Consider the following 20491-nt stretch of genomic DNA (forward strand, 5'->3'; position numbering starts at 1 on the left):
ATGCTTTGAATGAAACTTTCTTTTTATAAGTTTTTTAATGCAGAAATTTGTTTTTTATCATAAATATAATATATTCTTATCATACAGAGGGCATTTAAAAGATACCAGAATGGCAACCCACTCCAGTATTTTTGCCTGGAGAATCCCACAGACATAGGAGCCTGGCAGGCAGTTCAGGGAGTTGTAGTGAATCGGAGATGACTTAACGACAGACTTTCACTTTCAAAACAAACAAACAAACAAAAAAACCCCACTATGAAACTCTGCCATGAAAACACAGATCTTTTATAAATGTGTATTTAATGTTCTCTCTGCACAGGATTTTTTCCTTTTGTGTTGTCTTTTTTTTAATTATTTCTTTTGAAGGATAATTGCTTTACAGAATTCTGTTGTTTTCTGTGAAACGTCAACATGAATCAGCGATAGGTATACATATATCCCCTCCCTTTTGAACCTCCCTCCCATCTCCCTCCCCATCCCACCCCCCTTGGTTGATACAGAGCCCCTGTTTGAGTTTCCTGAGCCAGACAGCAAATTCCCGTTGACTATCTAATTTTACATGCGCAATTTTTTATTACTCTTTTTTGTCAATCCTCGTTCTGATTCTCCAAATACGTTCTTTATCTTTTTTTTTCTCATTGCAGTGTTGACTATATTTTAAACGTCACTAGAGAAATAGATAATTTTTTCCCTGGCTTATTTGCGTACCATAACATCCGAGTCTATGATGAAGAGACCACAGACCTCCTCGCCCACTGGAACGAGGCGTACCATTTTATAAACAAAGCAAAGTAAGTGGGCGAAGAAGCCAGAGAAACCAGGGTGGGAAAGAAGCTGACTGGCAGCCACGGGGTGGGCAGACATTAATGGGGACCCCAGACACAGCGACCTCCTGGCTCGAGGAGCCAGCGGCGCGTCACGATCCTCCGGTTGTAGAGCACAGGACCCCAGGCACCGGTAGGGCCAAGTCGTTCATCTTCTCCGGGGCCCCAGATGAGCACCTCCTCTCCCACCTGCCGCACCATTGGACCCCCATTTCATCATCAGCTCTGGCTCCGGGCACGGCTTCTGTATCAAGTGCACACTCTCAGGCGCTCTGCCTGTGGGGAGTTGCTGAGCTGGAGGAGGGGAGGGGGGCATGCGGGCATTCCTCCTCCTACCCCGGAGGAATCTGCCCAGACATCTACTCGAGCAAGTTCCTGGAGCCGTGGCCGCCTCCACCTGAGTTTGCTGGACTCCCGTTCACGTAGGATGGGGTCACCCATCCCCCAGTGCCGTCAAGCCTGTCTCCAGCGTCAGCCTGTCTTGTCCTCACCTTACCCTCCCAAGGAACATCTGTCTCCCTGAAGTAGGACCAGCAGGAAACAACTCTTTTGAGACGCTATCAAGAGACACCCCCACCCCTTCTGCTTTGCACCCCTCCAACTCAAAGCTCTGTGATGTGGGACCAAATCTTAGTTTCCCTGGGTTCCTGGGGCATAGACTTCAGCAGTCCAAAAAAAAACAAACTGAAATCTGAGGACGAATTTCAAGCCTGGGGTAAAGGAAGTGAGCCTGTCCCTACCTGACAGGTGGGCTGCTTCTAATGTAAACAGGCAGGCTGGCGCCTACCTCCTGTACAAATAAACCCTCACAGGTGTGGCCTCCCCAGCCTGTGCCCACTCCCGCCCCCCTCAGCCTGTTCCCCCTCACCTTTTTGGAGCAGCGGCAGCTAGAGCAATAGTGTTCCTGGCCTTGCCGTGTCTGTTAAATCTGCCTGCCTGGACCCATACCGTCTCCTTAGAAAAAGCCTATCGGCCCATCTGTTTCCTTTGGCTTCTTTCTCTGGTGGCTCCTTGACTTTCCTGTCTGCAAAGGCGCTCTCTGTCCCGGGGCCCTGGAGCTTTCTGTCTGCTGACCCCATTTTTCTGCAGTAACCCACTGCTTGTCTCCATCTGCTCTGCAGATAACCCCTTTCGCTGCTGCCTGGTTGCTTCCTGCCCAAGGGGCTCTGGTCTCCCGTCCCGTCCTAGCCAACCTGGGAAGACTCCTGCTTCTTTGCTGGAGATGGCCTAATTCAGGAGCTCTCTCCCTGCCAAACTTGGGCCCAGCCAGAGAGCTCTGTCTCGACTTTCCATTATGTGCTAATCGATGGCAGCCAAGTTATTTCCTTCTGAGGGTCTGTGGACACCTGCTACCTAACCCTCAGGACCGTGGAGGGTTTGGGCAATGAGATAACCTCGGGGTTTTTTGTTTTAAAAATACCTGTCTCATGGAGCCTGAGAGAATGCAGTTGCACCAGCTCGTGCCCTCTCCCCCTGCCCCCGCCACCGCAGGAGGAACCACTCCAAGTGCCTAGTCCACTGCAAGATGGGTGTCAGCCGCTCGGCTTCCACGGTCATAGCCTACGCGATGAAGGAGTTCGGCTGGACTCTGGAGAAAGCCTACAACTACGTGAAGCAGAAACGCAGCATCACGCGCCCCAACGCGGGCTTTATGAGGCAGCTGTCTGAGTATGAAGGCATCCTGGACGCCAGGTGGGTGACCATGAGCTGGGAAGAACCGACCAGCAAAGCCGAGCTCCGTGAGCCCTGCTGCCCAGCTGTGCTCCTGTCCGGTCCAGGGTTGGCTTCCACAGCCAGAAATCCTGCCTCGGGGTTGGAGGGGTGGAGGGGAGCCCGTCTGAGCAAAACAGCTATTGTTTGGGGTTTGATTAGCGGTTTCCAGGAGGGATCTGTGTTGATTGTGTTGGCACGCACAGAAAGCTGTTCTGCGGCTGGAGGGAGCAGGGCACGGCTTCTGATCCAAGGCGGGACTCCCACGTGCGGCTCGGCCCGGGGCTGCCCCGTTTCCTAAGCATCTGCTCTGTGCCCAGCCCCGTGCCAGGTTTCAACGCAGGGCAGCTCCAGGGACCACAGGGGCAGACCCAGGCCTGCCACCACCAAGCTGGCAGCTCAGGCCTGTCTTATCCATCTGCCCTGGTCACAGTCTCCTCTCCTGAGTTAAGAATTGATCCCATTCCCCCTGCCCCTCCTCCTCCTCTTCCCTGGTGGCTCAGCTTGTAAAGAATCCGCCTGCAATGCAGGAGACCCTGGTTCAATTCCTAGGTCAGGAAGAGCCCCTGGAGAAGGGATAGACTACCCACTCCAGTATTCTTGGGCTTCCCTGGTGGCTCAGATGGTAAAGAGTCCACCTGCAATGCACGAGACCTGGATTCAAAAGATCTTCTGAAGAAGGGAACGGCCACCCACTCCAGTATTCTTGCATGGAGAAGCCATATGGACAGAGGAGCCTGGCAGGCTACAGCCCATGGGATTGTAAAGAATCAGACACGACTGAGCGATTTTCACTACCCTCACAGGGTTGTAAAGTTCCCACGAGCACCATCCAGATGCTTTAGTAGGCCATCTCGTGGTCAGTGGTGATGCAGCTGCTTTTCAATTCTCCAACCACCACCACCACCCACCTACCTACCTACCTACCCCGCCACGAGAAAGGTCTGCAAAGGACAGAGGATCCCGCCTATCCCATGTCACACAGCCAGAGGGCGGCCCAGGGAGGCGGGGCATTCCCCAGGCCTGTCGGCCTCTGGGGATCCCATGCAGGGTGATCCTGCCCCCACGGGGGGCGGTCCCCAGTGACCCAGGTGGATCCACTCACTCTCCCTGTTCCTTTCTGCTGTCTGCCCAAGGCCTCCCTGACAGCTGTTTCTGCTCGGTGCCATGGGGAGGCCGCAGGCTAAGTCCACCAGCTTCTTGGCCACATCTGAGGAAGCAACCAGGGGTCTGGAGAATAGCTCTGGACGTCTCTGGACTCCTTCACTGTCAGCCGGAGAGCAGCTGGACAGATGTGCAGGCAGGGCAGAGGGGGAGCGGATGGACACATCAGCTCCTTTAGCCCTTCAGTCACTTGCTGCCATCATCGGTCTGAAGCCCAGCCAGGGCTCTCCAGGCCAGGTTCACAGCAGCACAGCGTTTTGACCTTGGATCGCAGCCCCATCTGAGGGCCTGCCGGGCCTGGCCTGGCCCACGCACGCAGAGCAGACAGCCGAAAACAAGAGCAAGCCCATAGTTTGCACAGCCTTTTACGTTTATATCTCTTAACCCTCAGCCCCGTGACGGCGGTGAGTCTCTTAAGACTCACGGAGGTGACTCATTGACCTTATTTCATTATGAGCCTCTTATTTTTTTTTAACCCTTTATGTTTAAAAATCGTTATATAAAAATAATACTATAGTGCTATAAGACTTTAAAAAAAACTGACCTGTAATCTCTCTGACCTACACAAATATTTCCGATTTTCTGGCGTCTTCCCAATTTTATTCAGGTGCATCACGTGTTCACATGGTCACATGAATGTGTGTAATTTCTTACCAACTCTCTGCTTTCATCTGCTTTATTTCCCTACATAGGCAGTAGGAAAAGATACAGTTTCTTATTTGACTGATGGGGGAACAGAGACTGAGCATCAGGGGTGTGACCAGGTTCAACACAGTGAGCTGGGGCACTGGGGCCGTGATGGGATTTCAGGTCCAGACCCCCGTGTCTGCAACATCCTCATCACGTGACAAAGCTGTTTACGTGGCCATCCACAGATCGCTCCTGTGGGAGCCACGATGGCTTGGGTCCCAGGGCCTTTGCCGTCACCCTTGAATGTCATGGGAATAAATGATCCCAGAGAGGCTTCACCCAGGTGAGCCCCTGGCGTACACCCAAGCCTTGGGCTGCCCCCCCCTGCCCCACCAGCCCCTTCCAAGGACCCTCTGGGCACTGGCCTCGGCTCACCTTCCTCCTCCCTCCTTCCCCCAGCAAACAGCGGCACAACAAGCTGTGGCGCCAGCAGACCGATGACAGCTGCCTCCAGCAGCCTGTGGACGACCCCGTGGGGCCCGGGGACTTCCAGCCAGAGACCCTGGACAGCACCCCGGAAGCCCCGCCGCCCTGCTTGGACGCCACCGCCCCGTTGCCTGAGTTCCCGGGCAGCGGGGCCCTGGGGGGCGCTGCTCTGCCCTGCTGTTTCCGGCGACTCTCAGACCCCCTGCTGCGGGCCCCAGGCGACGAGACGGGCGGCCCCGTCCACCTGGAGGATCTGGAGAGGGACGCTCTGCTGGAGGAAGCTGCTCAGCTGGCAGAGGTGTCCCAGCCAGCCAGACACCCCCCAGAAGGTCCGGGACTCTGCGAGAGGGAAGTGACGAAGAAACCAGAGCTTGAGCCGCAGGCGGAGGAGATGGAAAGGGAGGAGGCCCTGGGAGCCCGGAGGTGGAGGCAGCCGGCAGCCCAGCTCGATAACCTGCTCAACCGGGAAAACCTAAATAACAACAACAGCAAGAGGAGCTGCCCGGACGACCTCGAGGTGGGCGTGGGGGGCGGGGGTGGGGGGGGGGCGTCAGCAAGAGGAGCTGCCCGGACGACCTCGAGGTGGGCGTGGGGGGGGGCGTGCCTGCTACTTCCATTCCGCCTGGGGGCAGCCCCCTCATGCAGCCCCTGGGTGGATTTCCGAGAGGTTCTGCAGGCCCTTGTGGAGGGTAGACATGGGAGGACCAGAGGCCCCAAGGAATGTCTGCACACCGCTCCCTTGACCCCGCTGCCCCGTTGCTGTGTCAGGCAAGGCTTCTAAATCTTTTTTTCTTACGTAAAATGTAAGACATAGAAATTGTTACCCGGCTTTGATCTTTACCAGTGTGTGGCTGTTTCATCTCACCCCCGTACGCTTTCCCATACCCCAGATTGTTGTTCAGTTGCTCAGTGGTGTCCGACTCTTTGCGACCCCATGGACTGCAGCATGCCAGGCTTCCCTGTCCATCACCATCTCCTGGAGGTTATTCAGACTCGTGTCCATCGAGTCAGTGATGCCATCCAGCCCTATCTCATCCCCTGTCGCCCCCTTCTCCTCCTGCCTTCAATCTTTGCCAGCCTCAGGGTTGTTTCCAGTGAGTCGGCTCTTGACATCAGGTGGAAACAAATCAAATCCCCAGTCTGTCGTTCCCATCACAAGTGCTTGCGTGTATATCAGGACCGCAGTCCCCTGCCACCTTGGGAAAATGGATAGCAATCCCGCAGCACCATCTTACATAGCCTTACAGACCCCGTTGGTGTATGAAACCCACCTCCGGCTGGTTCCCTCGTCGAGGCCGCAGGCACCCGTGTTCGGGTCTGTATTAGCGTCATTCCCAAGCCGTCTTTGCTCTTCGCCACCTCTCTGCGAAGAACACAGTCGGGTGATGGTTTCTCGGAGCCACGCTCTGTTGTGCAAGACGTGCAGGGTCGTCACCAGGCTGCAGACTCCAGGCCCTTTCTGAAATGGAAACCCAGTTACTGTGCCAGAAATGTTATTTCACTAATTCGCACGATGCTCTGAGGGCTTCCCTGGTGGCTCAGTGGTAAAGAATCCACCTGCCAGTGCAGGAGACACTTCTTTGCTGGTTCGGGAAGATCCTCTGGAGAAGGAAATGGCAACCCACTCCAGTATGCCTGCCTCATGGACAGGGAAATCTCATGGACAGAGGAGCTTGGTGGGGTCACAAAAGAGTCAAGACATGACTGGGTGACACAGCAACAGCAACGATCCTCTGAGGGCAAAGTCACCCTGGTTTCCAGGCGAAATCGGGGCACTGGAAAGGGTCATTTGGTGCAGGTGGCAGAGGCAGGGGTTGAGAAGGTGAGAAGGGAGGCCCTTGGAGGTCCCACTCCTGGCTGTGTAGCCAGGGATTTGTCCAGGATCATGGGTTCATAGCTTCCAGGAAGTTGAGTATCTCTAACTCATCTCTGAACCTGCATCAGTCACAGTCGAGCAGGTTCCGGTTCTGAGAGCTCTCTGTCCCAACACCAGCTGAAGGGAGAGCACTGCCCACCACCCTCCTTGTGTTTTTCCGTCTTCAGCTTGTACTGCATCCTCACCATGTTCTTGCCCCTTTCAGCATGACGCGATCTTCGGGATCCTTAACAAAGTGAAGCCTTCCTACAAATCCTGTGCTGACTGCATGTACCCTGCAGCCGGCGGGACCCCCGAGGCCTTCGGGGAGCGATGCAAGAACCCCGGTGCTGCCGCCATCTGCACCCAGCCCACCTTCCTGCCCCAACTCACGTCTTCCCCTGTGGCCGGCAGGTCCCGAGCTTTGGAAAAACTGGCCTCTGGCCCAACCAATACTGCCCTCTTCCTACCACCAACAGGCTCAAGGAGGCCAGACACCAGTGGCCCAGGGGCCGGGGCTGCCCCGGAGCCCCCAGCCAGCCTTCCGGAACCTTCCAGAGAGACTCACAAAGCCCTGCCAAAGTCCCTCCTCGTGAAGAATTCTCACTGTGATAAGAACCCTCCCGGCTCGGAAGCAGCGAAGGAAGACTTGTCACCCAAGAAAGATCCGAAGCCGGCCAAGGACCTGCGGCTCCTGTTCAGTAAAGAGGCCGAGAAACCCACGAGCAACAGCTACTTGATGCAGCACCAGGAGTCCATCATCCAGCTGCAGAAGGCGGGCCTGGTCCGCAAGCACACCAAAGAGCTGGAGAGGCTGAAGGGCACGCCCGCCGAGCCAGGGGCCCTGTGCCGGGACGGCCCGGCCGCCATCCCCGAGGAGAACCAGGACTTGCCTCTGCCAGGCCAAGCCCCGGGCCCCGAGAAGCCCGAGCCCGGCCCCTCTCTGCTGGAGGGAGCCCCGCTGAAGAGCCCCCCGCCCTTCCTATGCCGCCCGGACCACGCCAGTCACTTCTCCAGAGACTTCCTGAAGACCATCTGCTACACCCCCACCTCGTCCTCCATGAGCTCCAACCTGACGCGGAGCTCGAGCAGCGACAGCATCCACAGCGTCCGCGGGAAGCCGGGGCTGGTGAAGCAGCGCACGCAGGAGATCGAGACCCGGCTCCGGCTGGCGGGCCTCACCGTCTCGTCCCCGCTCAAGCGCTCCCACTCCCTGGCCAAGCTCGGCAGCCTCAACCTCTCGACCGAGGACCTGTCCAGCGAGGCCGACGTGTCCAGCGCGGCCGACTCCCAGGACGCCAGGTTGAGCGAGTCTTCCCTCTTGCACGAGCCCCCACCGGCTGCCAGGAGTCCGGCCGCCACCTCGAAACCATCAGGGAAATCTGCCCCGGAAAACTTGAAGAGCCCTCCGTGGCCGGGCAAAAGCTGACCCACCTCTGGCTGCGTTTGGACTTGTGCGATCCCTCCCTTAGCCTCCCTGTGGGTTTCTGGTCCGCCCCTGCGTCTGGATGTCCCTTAAGCAATTGGCGTTATCCTCGTTTTTCCTCCCCGCCTCTTTGCAGAGGGGAGAAGAAGCAACAAAATTGCCGAACATACAGCACAAGAAGAGAGAGGGGAGCCTGGGTGTTCGTGGCCTGTGAGAACCAGCAGCTGTCGGCCAGTAGACTCTGACCCCAAAGTGAGTGTTTCCAAGAAGACTTGTGTTTTAAGAAGAGCATTTATACGGAGATGTGCACGCATCAAAAACCGCTCCATGCACAACCTGCAAACGAATGGCCGTGGTGTCGCGTCGGCACCGCAGGGGCTCATCTTCGCTCATGCGGGCCCTCGTGGGGAAACCCGTGGATGGCACTAGAATTCCTACCTCTAATCCTGCTGTGCACGTTTTTTATTTTTAAAAATCCAGTAATGACCAAGGCTTGTTCCAGGGGAAAATGCTGTGTCAGAAAAGGTTTTTTTTTTCCTAAAGAGAACTTTTCTGTTGTTGCTGTCAGGACCCACGCCCCCCTCCCCCAAAAGCGTCAAGACTTTTAAAGTTGCCCGCACCAAACACCGCTACTTAAAGCGACAGGAAGGCACAGACACCGTCGTCAGACCGACCCCGGGGCGTGTGGAGGTCCTCTGAGCTTTGACTTCCCGGTGCTGGTGTGTTGTCACAGCTGAGTGATGCGGGTCTGGCCAGCCCTGGCGGAGGCAGGGGCAAAGTGCATGTGTGTGGTCCTCGTCCCCCCCATCCGGGGAGAAGGACCCACAAAGTTATCGTTGAGTCTCACCTGCTGCAGAAGGCCACAAGGTCCTACGAGGATTTTGAAGGCGCTTGAGCATCTGGCAGGGCTGGGGAAGGGGTTCGGAGACATGGGTCACCCCACTGGAGCTTCGACACTCAGGTTCATTAGGTCACACGTACTCAAGTCTGGGGAGGAAAGGGAGAGCTCAGCAGTGAGAGATGCTCAGTCACTCGAGGAACAGCTCGGCAGCAGCTTCTCCGAGAAGCGGGACTGGTGGGAAGCTGCTCAGATGTTTACAAGTCGCCCCTTCCTGCGGTGAGAACGCTGCTTCCTGCTTCTCCATGGCTCTTCCCAGCAGGCCGGGAAGGCTTGAGGTCCCGCCCGGCTCCAGGGGTAGCCCCTCAGGATCTTGAGTAGAGGGACTCCTCTGATGTCAGCAGGCAAGACAGGGTGTTAAAACATTTTGGAGAGAGAAAAGAGGTTGGTTAGATTTCATGCAGGGGTCAGCCAACCATGGCTGGGGTGTGTTGCCCCATGAGCTAAGATGGGTTGTTGTTTTTTTTTTTTTTTCATATTTTCAAAGGGTTAGCCAAAAATTACCAAACAGGCAACAGAGACCATGTAGCCTGCAAAACTGAAGATACTTTATAATCAGGCCCTTTATAGAAAACCTTTCCTGAGCCCTGGTTTTACTTGAAAACCCAGGGCTTGCCCAGGCCCTTGGGGAAGAAACTCCGGGGAGTTAGAAGGCCTCCCCGCCTCTTTTGTCACCTCAGGCCAAACCCTGCCCTCCTCCCGACCCAGTCCTTGCCAGCCCACCCCAGTGTCTGTCCCCTGGGCATCGGGGGACCCCTACTGGCTGAAGCTTTCCCACAGTTGCAGCTTGCCCTCAGATGGGTCCACCGGATTATTTCAGTGAAACTAGACATCCTTCAAGGGCCAGCCGAATTCCAGAAGTGGGTAATTGAGTCTCCATCTTATGTTGGTCCAAACTGGGCCTCTCAGAGCAACCCAAGGCCAGTCCATGTTTCAACTCGTGGGTAGAGCTTTTGCAAAAAACCCTCTCTCCAGAAATTTTTTCTCCCTGACCTTTTTTTTTTTTTTATCTTTTTAAGTATATGTTATTTCACCTAATAGGAATTTGTTTCCCCACCACTATCAATTGAAATCACCTAATATGATCCACTTATTCCAGAAAACCCAGATGGGTCTCTGCCTCTCTCAGCCAACACAAGAGCATAGTCTCATAAAAAACGTATCAGGTTCAGTGTTTTGCCAAATTGCATTTCGTGTGGTGGGTCAATTTTTGTATCAAAAGAATCCTGTAGATTTGATGATGACAGGCTTATGTTGGATTTTTTTTTTTTTTTTTTTTCTTTTAACCATGCCTGGGTATGATATATTCTTGAAGACCTTCATTTTGAAAGCCATAGATTTTTTTTATCCAGGTAAAGGATGGGAAGAGGATTACAAAGATGAGAGGGTCTTTGGCTTTTGGCAGAGTTATCCATTCATTGTCAGAAGTTTGTCTGTTAATGAAACTAGGGCCCAGGTCCCCACCATCAGAACAAAGCAAAGCCTTCTTGATGGGTAACATTCTAGCCTGGAGAAGAGAATGAAGGTTTTTCTCCCAGATCAGTGGCATAGAGACCAATATGGATTACTATTTTAAATGTTAGCTAATAAGACCAGAGTGTTCTACCAGGCTTGGGGGCATCTCGACAAAGACAGATGCATTAGTGGTCTCCGAAAAGAAACCTTGCACCATAAGCTTCTTGACCAATGCTTTGTCTGTACACTTAGCGGATGGGGGAAATTCTGAATGTGGGCGGCAGAGGTTTATGCTGTGAAAGTCATGGATTTTGGTGACCAGCTATCTTCATGGAATGCTGAATCAGCTTGGTACCCCATAAATTCAGCTGTGTTTCCTCTTCCTCCTCCACCTCCCCACCATTTTCCCTCTCATTCGCGTGGCATGCCAGCAGGAGATTCAGCTTGTCTAGATCTCTCTCTCGCATTGACACACAGAGGTCTTCTCATTGAGTTTTGTTGAGTCAAAGCGGGGAACTGGTCACAGAGAGAGGGGATACAGTGCTGCCCTCTAGTTGGCACTTGACCTTGCCGATTTCCGTATCTTTGTCTCGTGGCAGCGTGCATCACTGCATGAATGTCTTGAGAACAGGGTTCTTGCCCCCAGTCTCCCCTGCCTCCTTGGTCTCAGTGCAGGCACCCGTGCCAACCTCCAGGCTGCCAAACAGCTCTCTGCTGGGTGGGGCCACCCATTCCATTGGGCAGGAGTCTACTCTGTCCAGTCCCCTTGTGCTCCATCCATCCCACCCTTTCCAGCTAAGAAAGCATTCCAGCCCTTTCTAAGCATTTTCCCTCCTGGATAAGCCCAGAGGATGGATACCTAGGGTGGAGCCAGAACAGCCATAGAATTAACATCAGGACAACCCTGTATGTCAGCCCTGCACTCAGGCCCCATCCCAGGGGGGCCCCTGCTCCTTAGTGAGAGGAAGTGCTGGCATCTAGTCGAGGTCATGTGCAGAATCTCACCCAAGGTGTTAGAAGACCAGCGCACTGTCTGCCGCCTGGAAACACTGTTCTGGCTTGCCATCCAGCAGGGCTTCCCTGGACGCGCGCGGGCAGCGAGTCCCTCTGGGTCCCTCCGGCAGGGGAGCCAGGTGGTGGGAGATTGGGACGTCCAGCCAGCACGGTGCAGGTTCACCTGCTCCTGTCCTACCCCAGCATCTTGGCCAGACGAAGGTCCTCACGGATCCCCGTGTTCAGCTACTTGGTCTTTTTGTCATCTGCTCTGGAGAAGGAAATGGCAACCCACTCCAGTATTCTTGCCTGGTAAATCCCATGGACGGAGGAGCCTGGTAGGCTACAGTCCATGGGGTCGCAAGGAGTCGGACACGACTGAGTGACTTCACTTTCTTTCTGCAGATGCATACCTGTGTGTGTGAGATCGTTCTGCACAGATACATATATTTGAGTCTATACATCTGTCAGTTAAACGAGAGCATCACGTGCGTTCCCCTTCCCTCATCCACACACACGCCTGTCACCCAAGCTGTGGAGTGGGTCACCTTGAATGGTCTGGAGCGACACCGTGCGGTGGATCTGGACGTGACCGCCTCATTTTTTTGTCCTGTAGTAGACCCCCCTGGCCCCGGCTGGTGTCATTCTCCTAGCGGGACCCTTTAAAGCCAGACCCCCATCCTCCACTGTCCCTCTGTCAGCCACACCGTTCAAGGAGATGGCCTCTCCCTGCCTCCTCTTCAACACTGTAATTATTGTTTTACAATCGAGTGCCTTAATAATAGTTTACAAATACTGTGTATTTATGGGCAGCCGTTCCGCTTTCGCCTTCTGTGATTGGGTACTTTGCCTTGTCTGCGGTGGTTGGCGCTGGGGCTGGAATTTGCCTGCCCCATACTTGGGCTGATCTGCTGGGCAGCCTGCCCACAGCCAGGCCAGGGGCATCGCTAGAAACAGCACTGGCTGGCGGTCCCTATGGGCGAGGCAGGCGCTGTTTCAGCCGAGGGCCCGTAGTAAACGAAGAAAAGCCAGGATTGGTAGGCCAGCCAGCTCTGGCCCCCTCTGGACCACAGCCCTGCCCGTCTCCTCTACCCTCCCCATCACACAGCTGTTCTCCTGTTCAGTAGAGTTTTTCTTACCATCTTGTCTCCCCCACCCCGTTTTCCTCTCTTTTGGTGTCCTGAGCTCTTTGCAACAAAATGCAAGTACAGATCTCCCTCCAGTCAGGAGCTCCCCTCCCCCCAAGACGGCCTGCCCTTTGGTTTCCAGAAGCTGCCAGTGGGTGCCAGTGTGTTGGGTTACGATATCAATGATTTTTTTTATTATATATTGTTTTTCTTCTTGGTTTTTTTACATTATCTATTTAAAAGGCAGTATCTTTTGTACTGTGAATTTGCAGTAGAAGATGCATAATGCACTTTTTTTTTTTTTTTTTTACTTCTGTTGGTGTGTACTGTATATAGTCTGTGTGCTTCTTGTGAGGAAAATAAACTTTCTTTATAAATGGTCGATGACCTCTGAACTTGTGCACAAAAAACAAAGCAGCAGCCCCTCCAGCCCTGGCCAGGAAAGTCGGGACACAGCTGTCTTCTGGCCCCGTGCTAAACAGCTGGACAAGTGAGACCAGAGAAAGAACCAGGAGAAAGGTCAGCTGCTGCAGGAATCGTCTTTTTTTTCTTCCTGATTTTGCCAGTAAGAAAGAGCGGGCCAACTTTTGGTATACAAGGTGGTCACTTGTATCCCAAAAAAACCTGTCCTGTCTGTCCCCACCTTGGGTGGGACTTGAACTTGAGGGGTGTGCTGGAGAAATTCACCACCTTAACTGCTCACACACAAGAGGGGATGGGGTGGAGGGGGCTCATCATGGCTAACAGCCAAGACAGGAACCCCAGGGGACCCCAGTCACCAGACACAGCAAAGGCTTAGGCCGAGCTCAGGCCACAGTTCACTGCAGATAGAGCTCTGGGGGCTCTCCTCCCATGGTGTCTGAGCCAAGCCAGGCTGCTGCCAAAGGAAAACCCTGCCTTCCTGGGGTTCTGTGCATCTGGCAGGGCAAACGGCGCTCATAATTCCTCTTCGCTGTCTTTGGTGCCATAGCTGCCCGTCCCACGGGCAGGTCACATGAGTGTCATCCTCCTGCCACTAGTGCCTTGACAGGACTACGAAATTCCAGAGCCTGTGGGTCCAGAAGCAGTACACACTCCATTTGGTTCATCTAGACTTACTCCACTCCTGCCCTGTACTCACAGGAGATGGGTGGATAAACAGGATGCAAGTTTTCCACTTTACAATCAGAATTATAACCATCAATGGGAACTTCCCTGGCAATCTAGTGGTTAAGAATCCACCTTTCAATGCAGGGGACACTGGTTGGATCCCTGGGTAACTCAAGTCCTACGTGCCATCAGCAAAAATAGATAATGAATATTGTAAAATTTAAAAATTAAAAAAAAAAGTACTATAAGCATCAACCCGACCAGATTACTCTCATTTGCCGATTAGCACATTGAGTCGTTCTAGGAACATCTGCACTTGAAGCCAGATTGTGGTTGCTGTGCTCAGTCACTCAGTTGTCTGACTCTGACCCCATGGACTGTAGCCTGCATGACTTGTCCATGGGATTCTCCAGGCAAGAATACTGGAGTGTGTTGCCATTGTCTCCTCCAGGGGATCTTCCTGACCCAGGGATTGTACTCACCTCTCCTGCATTGGCAGGCAGATTCTTTACCACTGAGCCACCTAGGAAGTCCAAATCATGGTTAGGAAATGCTTATTCAGTAGAAAATTAAAGCAGAAGGTGAGTGGGGTGACTGCTGACTGGTCTCATCAAGCTGTAATGTAGCCCCTCTATATGAGGTTTTTGGAACTGAACCACGAGGGTCATGATTCAGGACACTCCTAGGCAAGGTGGAGACCCCTAACACATTCTATTCAGGCTCCCAAGGTGAATCTGAGCCGGAGCAGGGGGTCCAGCACTCCTTGCGATTCCCGTGGATTCCCTGGGAATTGTGATGGCCACGTCTAGAAAACTATTGCAATAGGAATGCGGTGCAGTTGAGTAGGTTTTCCCTCCACCAGTTATAATTACATTCCACACATGTTTTCTGCAGACAACACCCACCCTTCCACATGGCCCTTCCAGAATGTGGGTGTTCTCAGATCACCAGATACTCTGTTCACTCAGGTCCCCGGAGAACCTTCCTGTGACTGACAACCTGATCTTGTCCTCAGAGTAGCAAGCCTGAGGTTGCGTGGGGCCCCAGATCTCGCCTCCAGGGGCTGTGGGCAGGCAGGGGAGCAGCTGCATGCTCGTGGAAGCCCTTCCTGGATAGACCTCAAGAAGCTCCAGGAGGCAGAGCGTGGAGGAGTTCCCAGAATTTCAGAAGGATTCACTGCATCAAAGGGAAACCCTGTCCAAAGGTGTCTGGCAGCAGTGCATCAAGTCAGCCCTGCCCAGGACAGGCCATCCACCCACCCCTATGCCCTCACATGAGGAAGCAGAACTATATTCCTGAGACTTCCACGCACCCAGCACTTTAATGAACCCCGTGGAACCCTCTAAAGGCCCTTTGATGTTACTCTCAGTTTTTAGTGGAAGAATCAGGCCTGCAGGGTGTAAGTCATTTGGCCACAGTGACCTCTAAAAGGGGGTGAAGCCAGGAGGTACTACTGTTCCTTCACCCAAAACCCTCCCAGAGCTGTTCCCCCACCGCAGAAGTAGAAAGCAGCAAACTTGAAGCAGCATCTAATCTCCCTGTAGGTACCAGCAGGAAAACATCAAGTCAGAAATGAAGCCTCCAGCCCCGGGGAAATCTGACCCACTTCAAAGGCTACCTTGGCTGGTGGTACAAGGTGTGTTTCTCGCCCCCAGATTGAATTCTCTGTATTTGACCTTTAAAGGGAAGCTGCTTACACACCCTGAAGTATTCTGGCAAAGGGTCCGGTGTCAGCCCCAAATTCCTCTTTGCTGTTGTTAACTGTTTCTGCAAGTGAAGTGTCAGCAGAAGCCCTAGCACAGGAAAGGATGCTTGGGAATTGGATGCTAAGAGACAGATTCTCCCACAGGCAGCTGGAGGCACAGAGCTCCCTCTGGTTTTGAAATTGGATCTCACAACAGGTGAAGGACAGTGCTACCGACCTCGTGGGGCCAATAATTTAAGAATTAGCTGAGAATGTATGCAAACCTCTTCTCTGCTGGCACGCCACTTGCTGAGTCAGTGGCTGCTACTGCTGGCACTGGCGGGAGGGGAGAAGGAAGTCAAGTGCACCCAGCATGTGGGTGCAGATGTTTCATGTCTGTTACTGAGACGATCCTCACGGTAGAGGTGACTGTTTTGCAAATGAAGAGGTGGAAGCTCCAGAGAGGTTAGGTCACCCGGATTAAGGCCACACAGCCAGGAAGGGACAGAAGCTCAGGGTACCTGACTCCAAATTCTTACACTTTCTACCTCCGCATCTTCTCTCCAAAAGAGCCAGCCCCTCGTGGGCTTTGTACATAGTACGTGCTTCAGTTGTGTCCGACTCTTTGCAACCCCATGGGCAGACTCTTTGCAACTGCCAGGCTCCTCTGTCCATGGGGATTCTCCAGGCAAGAATACTGGAGCAGGTTGCCATGCCCTCCTCCAGGGGATCTTCCCAACCCAGGGACGGAACCTGCATCTCCTGTATTGTTGGCGGATTCTTTACCGCTGAGCCACTGGGGAAGCCCAGTGCATAACAAGCACTCAGTATCAAATGAGCGTAAATGAATGAAATATGCTGTGAAAATGAGTGCCAAGTGTCACTCACCATGGCTGGGAAAGCTTGGGGACACCCACGACTGCCTAAACCAACACACACACACACCCCACAGCTGGGAAAGCTTGGGGGCACTCACAACTGCCTAAACTACATCCTTGCAGGACTGGGCCCAGAATCGACCACCTCGGGGCCCCAGCACACTGGGCTTGGCTCATTGGACTGGGCCCCTCCCCCCCACCCCACCCTGCCCACCCCCCTCTTCCCCTCAACGAATCCGGAGTTTAGTTAGAGTCCAGAAGAATCTGAAAGGTCATCCAGACCAGACTCCTTTGAAACATCCATCCATTCAGTCATTCTCCCCCATTCATGTGCTCCTGCCTGAGTGAGGCAGAGAGGAGCCTCTGTTTCACTCCGGGGGTCCTGAGAGAAAGCCCGCCTGTGAAAGTCAGGAAGAAAATACACAACCTACCAATGGCAGTGGGGCTAGGCGGTTAGGAGTCCAGGTAGGCGTTTTCCCCTCCCTTTATCAATCCCAGAATCTCTCCAATAGGATTGTTGTTACTTTCATACTTTAAAAGGAAAATGTAAAGATTTCATAAAACAATGGGCTTCCCTGGTAGCTCAGCCTGGTCAAGAATCCACCTGCAATGCAGGAGACCCTGGTTCAATTCCTGGGTCTGGAAGATTCCCTGGAGAAGGAATAGGCTACTCTCTCCAGTATTCATGGGCTTCCTTGGTGGCTCAGACAGTAAAGAATCTGCCTACAGTGTGGGAGACCTGGGTTTGATCTCTGGGTTGGGAAGATCCCCTGGAGGAGGGCATAGCAACCTACTCCAGTATTCTTGCCTGGAGAATCCCCAAGGACAGAGGAACTTTAGCACTGAGCTAAGATTTGGCCTCCAATCTCCCAGGCTTCTGGTTCTAGGGAATTCAGCACAGCATTTGGGCAGGGTGGGTGGTCCTTTCTCCCCTCTGATGGGGAAACATGGGCTGCCTGGAGCAGAGATCACACTCAGATCACTGCAGCTCAGAGGGGCCAGGCTGGGGCTCACTATCCTGGTCTGTATGCTTCTCCAAGCCACTTGTGCCCACCCTCCGAGCCCTTGGGGCCTGGCTTCCTGGGCAGCTGCATAGAACCCTGCACTTACAAGGGCCCCGCGACTGGTCTGGTCTGATGCTCTCGCCGTCTTTAATTCTTTAACGAGGGCCAGGCCTTTTCATTTCCCACTGGGCCCCGCAGAGGATGTGGCCAGTCCTGGCAGCGTCACCACACTTAATCAAGGGCTTGGGAGCAAGACAGCCCGAGGTCTTGCCCCCTAATTCACCCACTCTGTGACCCAGAGCGCTGGCTTTCACCTCTCCGTGCCCCCTTTTCCTCATTTGAAGAACAGGGATGACCTCATAGGGCTGCCACAAAGATGTGCGCTGTGTCATCGGCACACAGCAGAGACCTGTGAAGGTAGATATTTGCTAGACGAAGTACTGAGCACATGTCCTGGCACAAAGCCCTCCCTCCGTGAGGAGCCACTGTAATCGTGGGAAAGACAGCGATCAGCCGCCCGCAGACCAGCCCTGTTGACGGCAGCTCCTCTTCCCACACTGTTTCCTTAGCATCCTCTGTTGGGCAGAGGGAAGCCGCTGCGAGCTCCCAGAGGAGGGCCTCTGCTGGGCTGTGCACACGTATGTCTTCCTCCTCCTCCCCTCCCCTCCCCACCGCTGACCCCACGGAGGATACCATCTCTGCCTCCCTCCCGACACAAGCACCATTTGTCCCCAACCTGGACCCAAGCGGTTCTTCTCCGCAGCAGGCCTTTGGGGAGGGGAACGGTGTGGGCGGCCTGTGAGCTTGGGCTTGTCCCTGCTGCAATCCAGAGGTACATCCTGTTCCGGCGTTGCCATGGCACAGCCAAACATCTGCCACAACAGACGGTGGGGTTGGCGGCTGGCAGCGAGGCCGCGGAGGGTGAGGGCCGGGACGTCCCCCCGCCACCCCCACCCCGACACACACGCACGCACAGACTCACATCCATGTGCAAACGCACACACCGACACACACGCACGCACAGACTCACACCCATGTGCAGACGCACACACCGACACACATGCACGCACAGACTCACACCCATGTGCAGACGCACGCACGCACGCACGCACGCAAGTTGGCTTTCCAGGACAGGCCGATTTCCCTTAGAGAAGGGTTTCCAGTTCTCTTCCTGGAGAGCAGCCCTGGCAGGGACCGGGCTGTCCTGAATTCTCGTCCTGGTCCAGCCCACAGCCAGCCTCCCAGGTCCCGGTCTGCTCCCGAAATGGAATTCACTTTCCTGGCTGTTACTGCTTTTCCTGATTTGAAAGTAAAACCCGGTCGTTGTAGCACCATCACATGATGTAGCCACTGCCCTCGTGGTGTAGGAGCACGTACCTCTCATTAAAAATACACCGGCAGGGACTTTTCCCTGGTGGTCCAGTGGCTAAGACTTTGCACTCCCAATGCAGGGGGCCCAGGGTTCGATCCCTGCTCAGGGAACTAGATCCCACATGCCGCAACTAAGAGTCTTCCTGCCGAAACAAGAAGATCCTGCAGGTAGCAACGCAGATCCTGCATGCCACAACTAAGACCTGGCACAGCCAAAGAAATAAAACAGGTATACTTAAAAATACCCGGGCAGAAGGTCCATGGAGCGGCACCTGACCCACAGCACACACTATACACGTGTCTGTTAAATAAAACAATTTGTTGGCATGATCTGATTCCATCTTGCCATGCAGGTGTCAGGAACACATTTTCTAGAGGAGGAAACTGAGGCCTAGAGGTGCCCAGTGGGATCTGAACCCAAGTTATGCCAGCCTTAGTGCCCCAAGCCCAGATTCCTCCACCCTCTCACACCCCCACCCTTTGCTGCTTCCTGAACGCCTTGCAGGCTCCCTTCCACCCCTCTGATCACAGGCCCCAGCCCTGACCGCATTCCTGCTGGAGGCCCCAGGGGTCCAGCCAAGGCCACAGACCCGGCCCTAGGCTCTCTGCAGCCACCCCAGGTCTGAGGCCTTTGGGGATTCGTTTCACAGGTTTGTGGCCACGTTCTCAGGATGCTGGCACTCTCTGCCTCTCCCCAAGGCCTAGACACTGGTGGCTCACACCCCTTTCCTCTGCCCACTTGCTGTGCCCTGCTGTGGGGGCTTGGTTGAGACTATAATACTAGTAATAACAGTGACATTTCTTGAGCCATACTGGACAAGGTGGACTTTGTTATCACCGTTTTTCAGATGAGACTCAGAAGGTAAATGACTTTGGGGCCAGGTGGCCCAGCCAGAAGGTAGACAATTCCAGAGTCAACTCCAGGAAGCCATCCCCAGCAGCCCCTCCTCCCGCCCCAATTCTAGAAGAAATGGCTGTTCTGTCCCAGCACCCCATGGGCACGCTCAAGACCAGGATCCTGGAACTTCCCCGGCTGTCCAGTGGCTAAGACTCCATGCTCCCAATGCAGGGGGCCCGGTTCGATCCTTGGTCATAGAACTGGAGGAGGAAATGGCCACCCACTCCAGTATTCTTGCCAGGATAATCCCATGGACAGAGGAACCTGTCCATGGGGTTGCAGAGTTGGACACAACTGAGTGACTGAGCACGCTCTCCAGGAACTGATCCCACATGCCACCACTAAAGATCCTGCATGCCACAGCCAAGACCTGGTGCAGCCAAAATAAAATAAATATTAAAAAAGACCATGAACCCCCTGAGGACAGAGGCTGGCTCAAGTTTTTGTGGTCCACCCTGTCCCTGTACCTGACAGAGGAGGTGCTCAATAAACATTTGTTGAATGAATAAACAATTAAACGAGTGAATGGTGGAGCTGTTCTCTTTTCCCCACTTGGGCCAGGAGAAGTTTGGGAGAATCAGGCCTGAGTTTGATTCATTCCTCTGCCACTTCCTGGCTGTGTGACCTTGACCAGTTACCTAACCTCTCTGAGCTTGTTTCCTTCTAGGGGGAGAGTTGGAGATGGCCTACCATGACTACACGTATTAATGGTAGATGCTCAGTAAACAGCCCTATAGAGAGACAATTCAGGCCCAATGTCAAGCTCCAACACAGACTAGCTGTGTGACCTTGGACAAATCACTTTCCTTCTCTGGGCTTCATTTTCCAGACACATTCCTTGGGGGTGATGCCAGCACCCATAGCTTCAGGGTGGTGAGAGTGAAGGGACACGGTGAGCATCCTATGTAAGTGATGCTTTGGGGGGCTCGTGTGATGGAGCGTGAGCTCTCTGGGGGCGGGGACGGTTCCTAACTCTTCCACCCACCCTCTGGCCCCGCT

General features: G+C 54.1%; 1 protein-coding gene and 1 non-coding gene across 5 annotated transcripts in view; both read left to right on the forward strand.

The window, feature by feature from the left end:
• SSH1 (slingshot protein phosphatase 1) overlaps positions 1–12950 on the forward strand; it is a 55991-nt gene extending 43041 nt beyond the window's left edge. For all 4 annotated transcript variants that reach the window (XM_019977065.2, XM_070769727.1, XM_070769726.1 and 1 more), the window contains 4 exons: positions 645–791; positions 2316–2516; positions 4788–5331; positions 6896–12950. In XM_019977065.2, the coding sequence (XP_019832624.2) occupies positions 645–791; positions 2316–2516; positions 4788–5331; positions 6896–8098 (2095 nt within the window). In that variant the 3' untranslated portion in view covers positions 8099–12950. The remainder of the gene's footprint in view (positions 1–644; positions 792–2315; positions 2517–4787; positions 5332–6895) is intronic.
• Positions 12951–18631: 5681 nt separating this feature from the next.
• Positions 18632–18705, forward strand: TRNAG-CCC (transfer RNA glycine (anticodon CCC)). The gene has a single exon. It is a non-coding gene; the product is annotated as a tRNA-Gly (tRNA).
• Positions 18706–20491: the final 1786 nt, after the last annotated feature.

This window comes from Bos indicus, chromosome 17, assembly GCF_029378745.1.
Source record: "Bos indicus isolate NIAB-ARS_2022 breed Sahiwal x Tharparkar chromosome 17, NIAB-ARS_B.indTharparkar_mat_pri_1.0, whole genome shotgun sequence".
Taxonomy (NCBI): Eukaryota; Metazoa; Chordata; class Mammalia; order Artiodactyla; family Bovidae; genus Bos; species Bos indicus.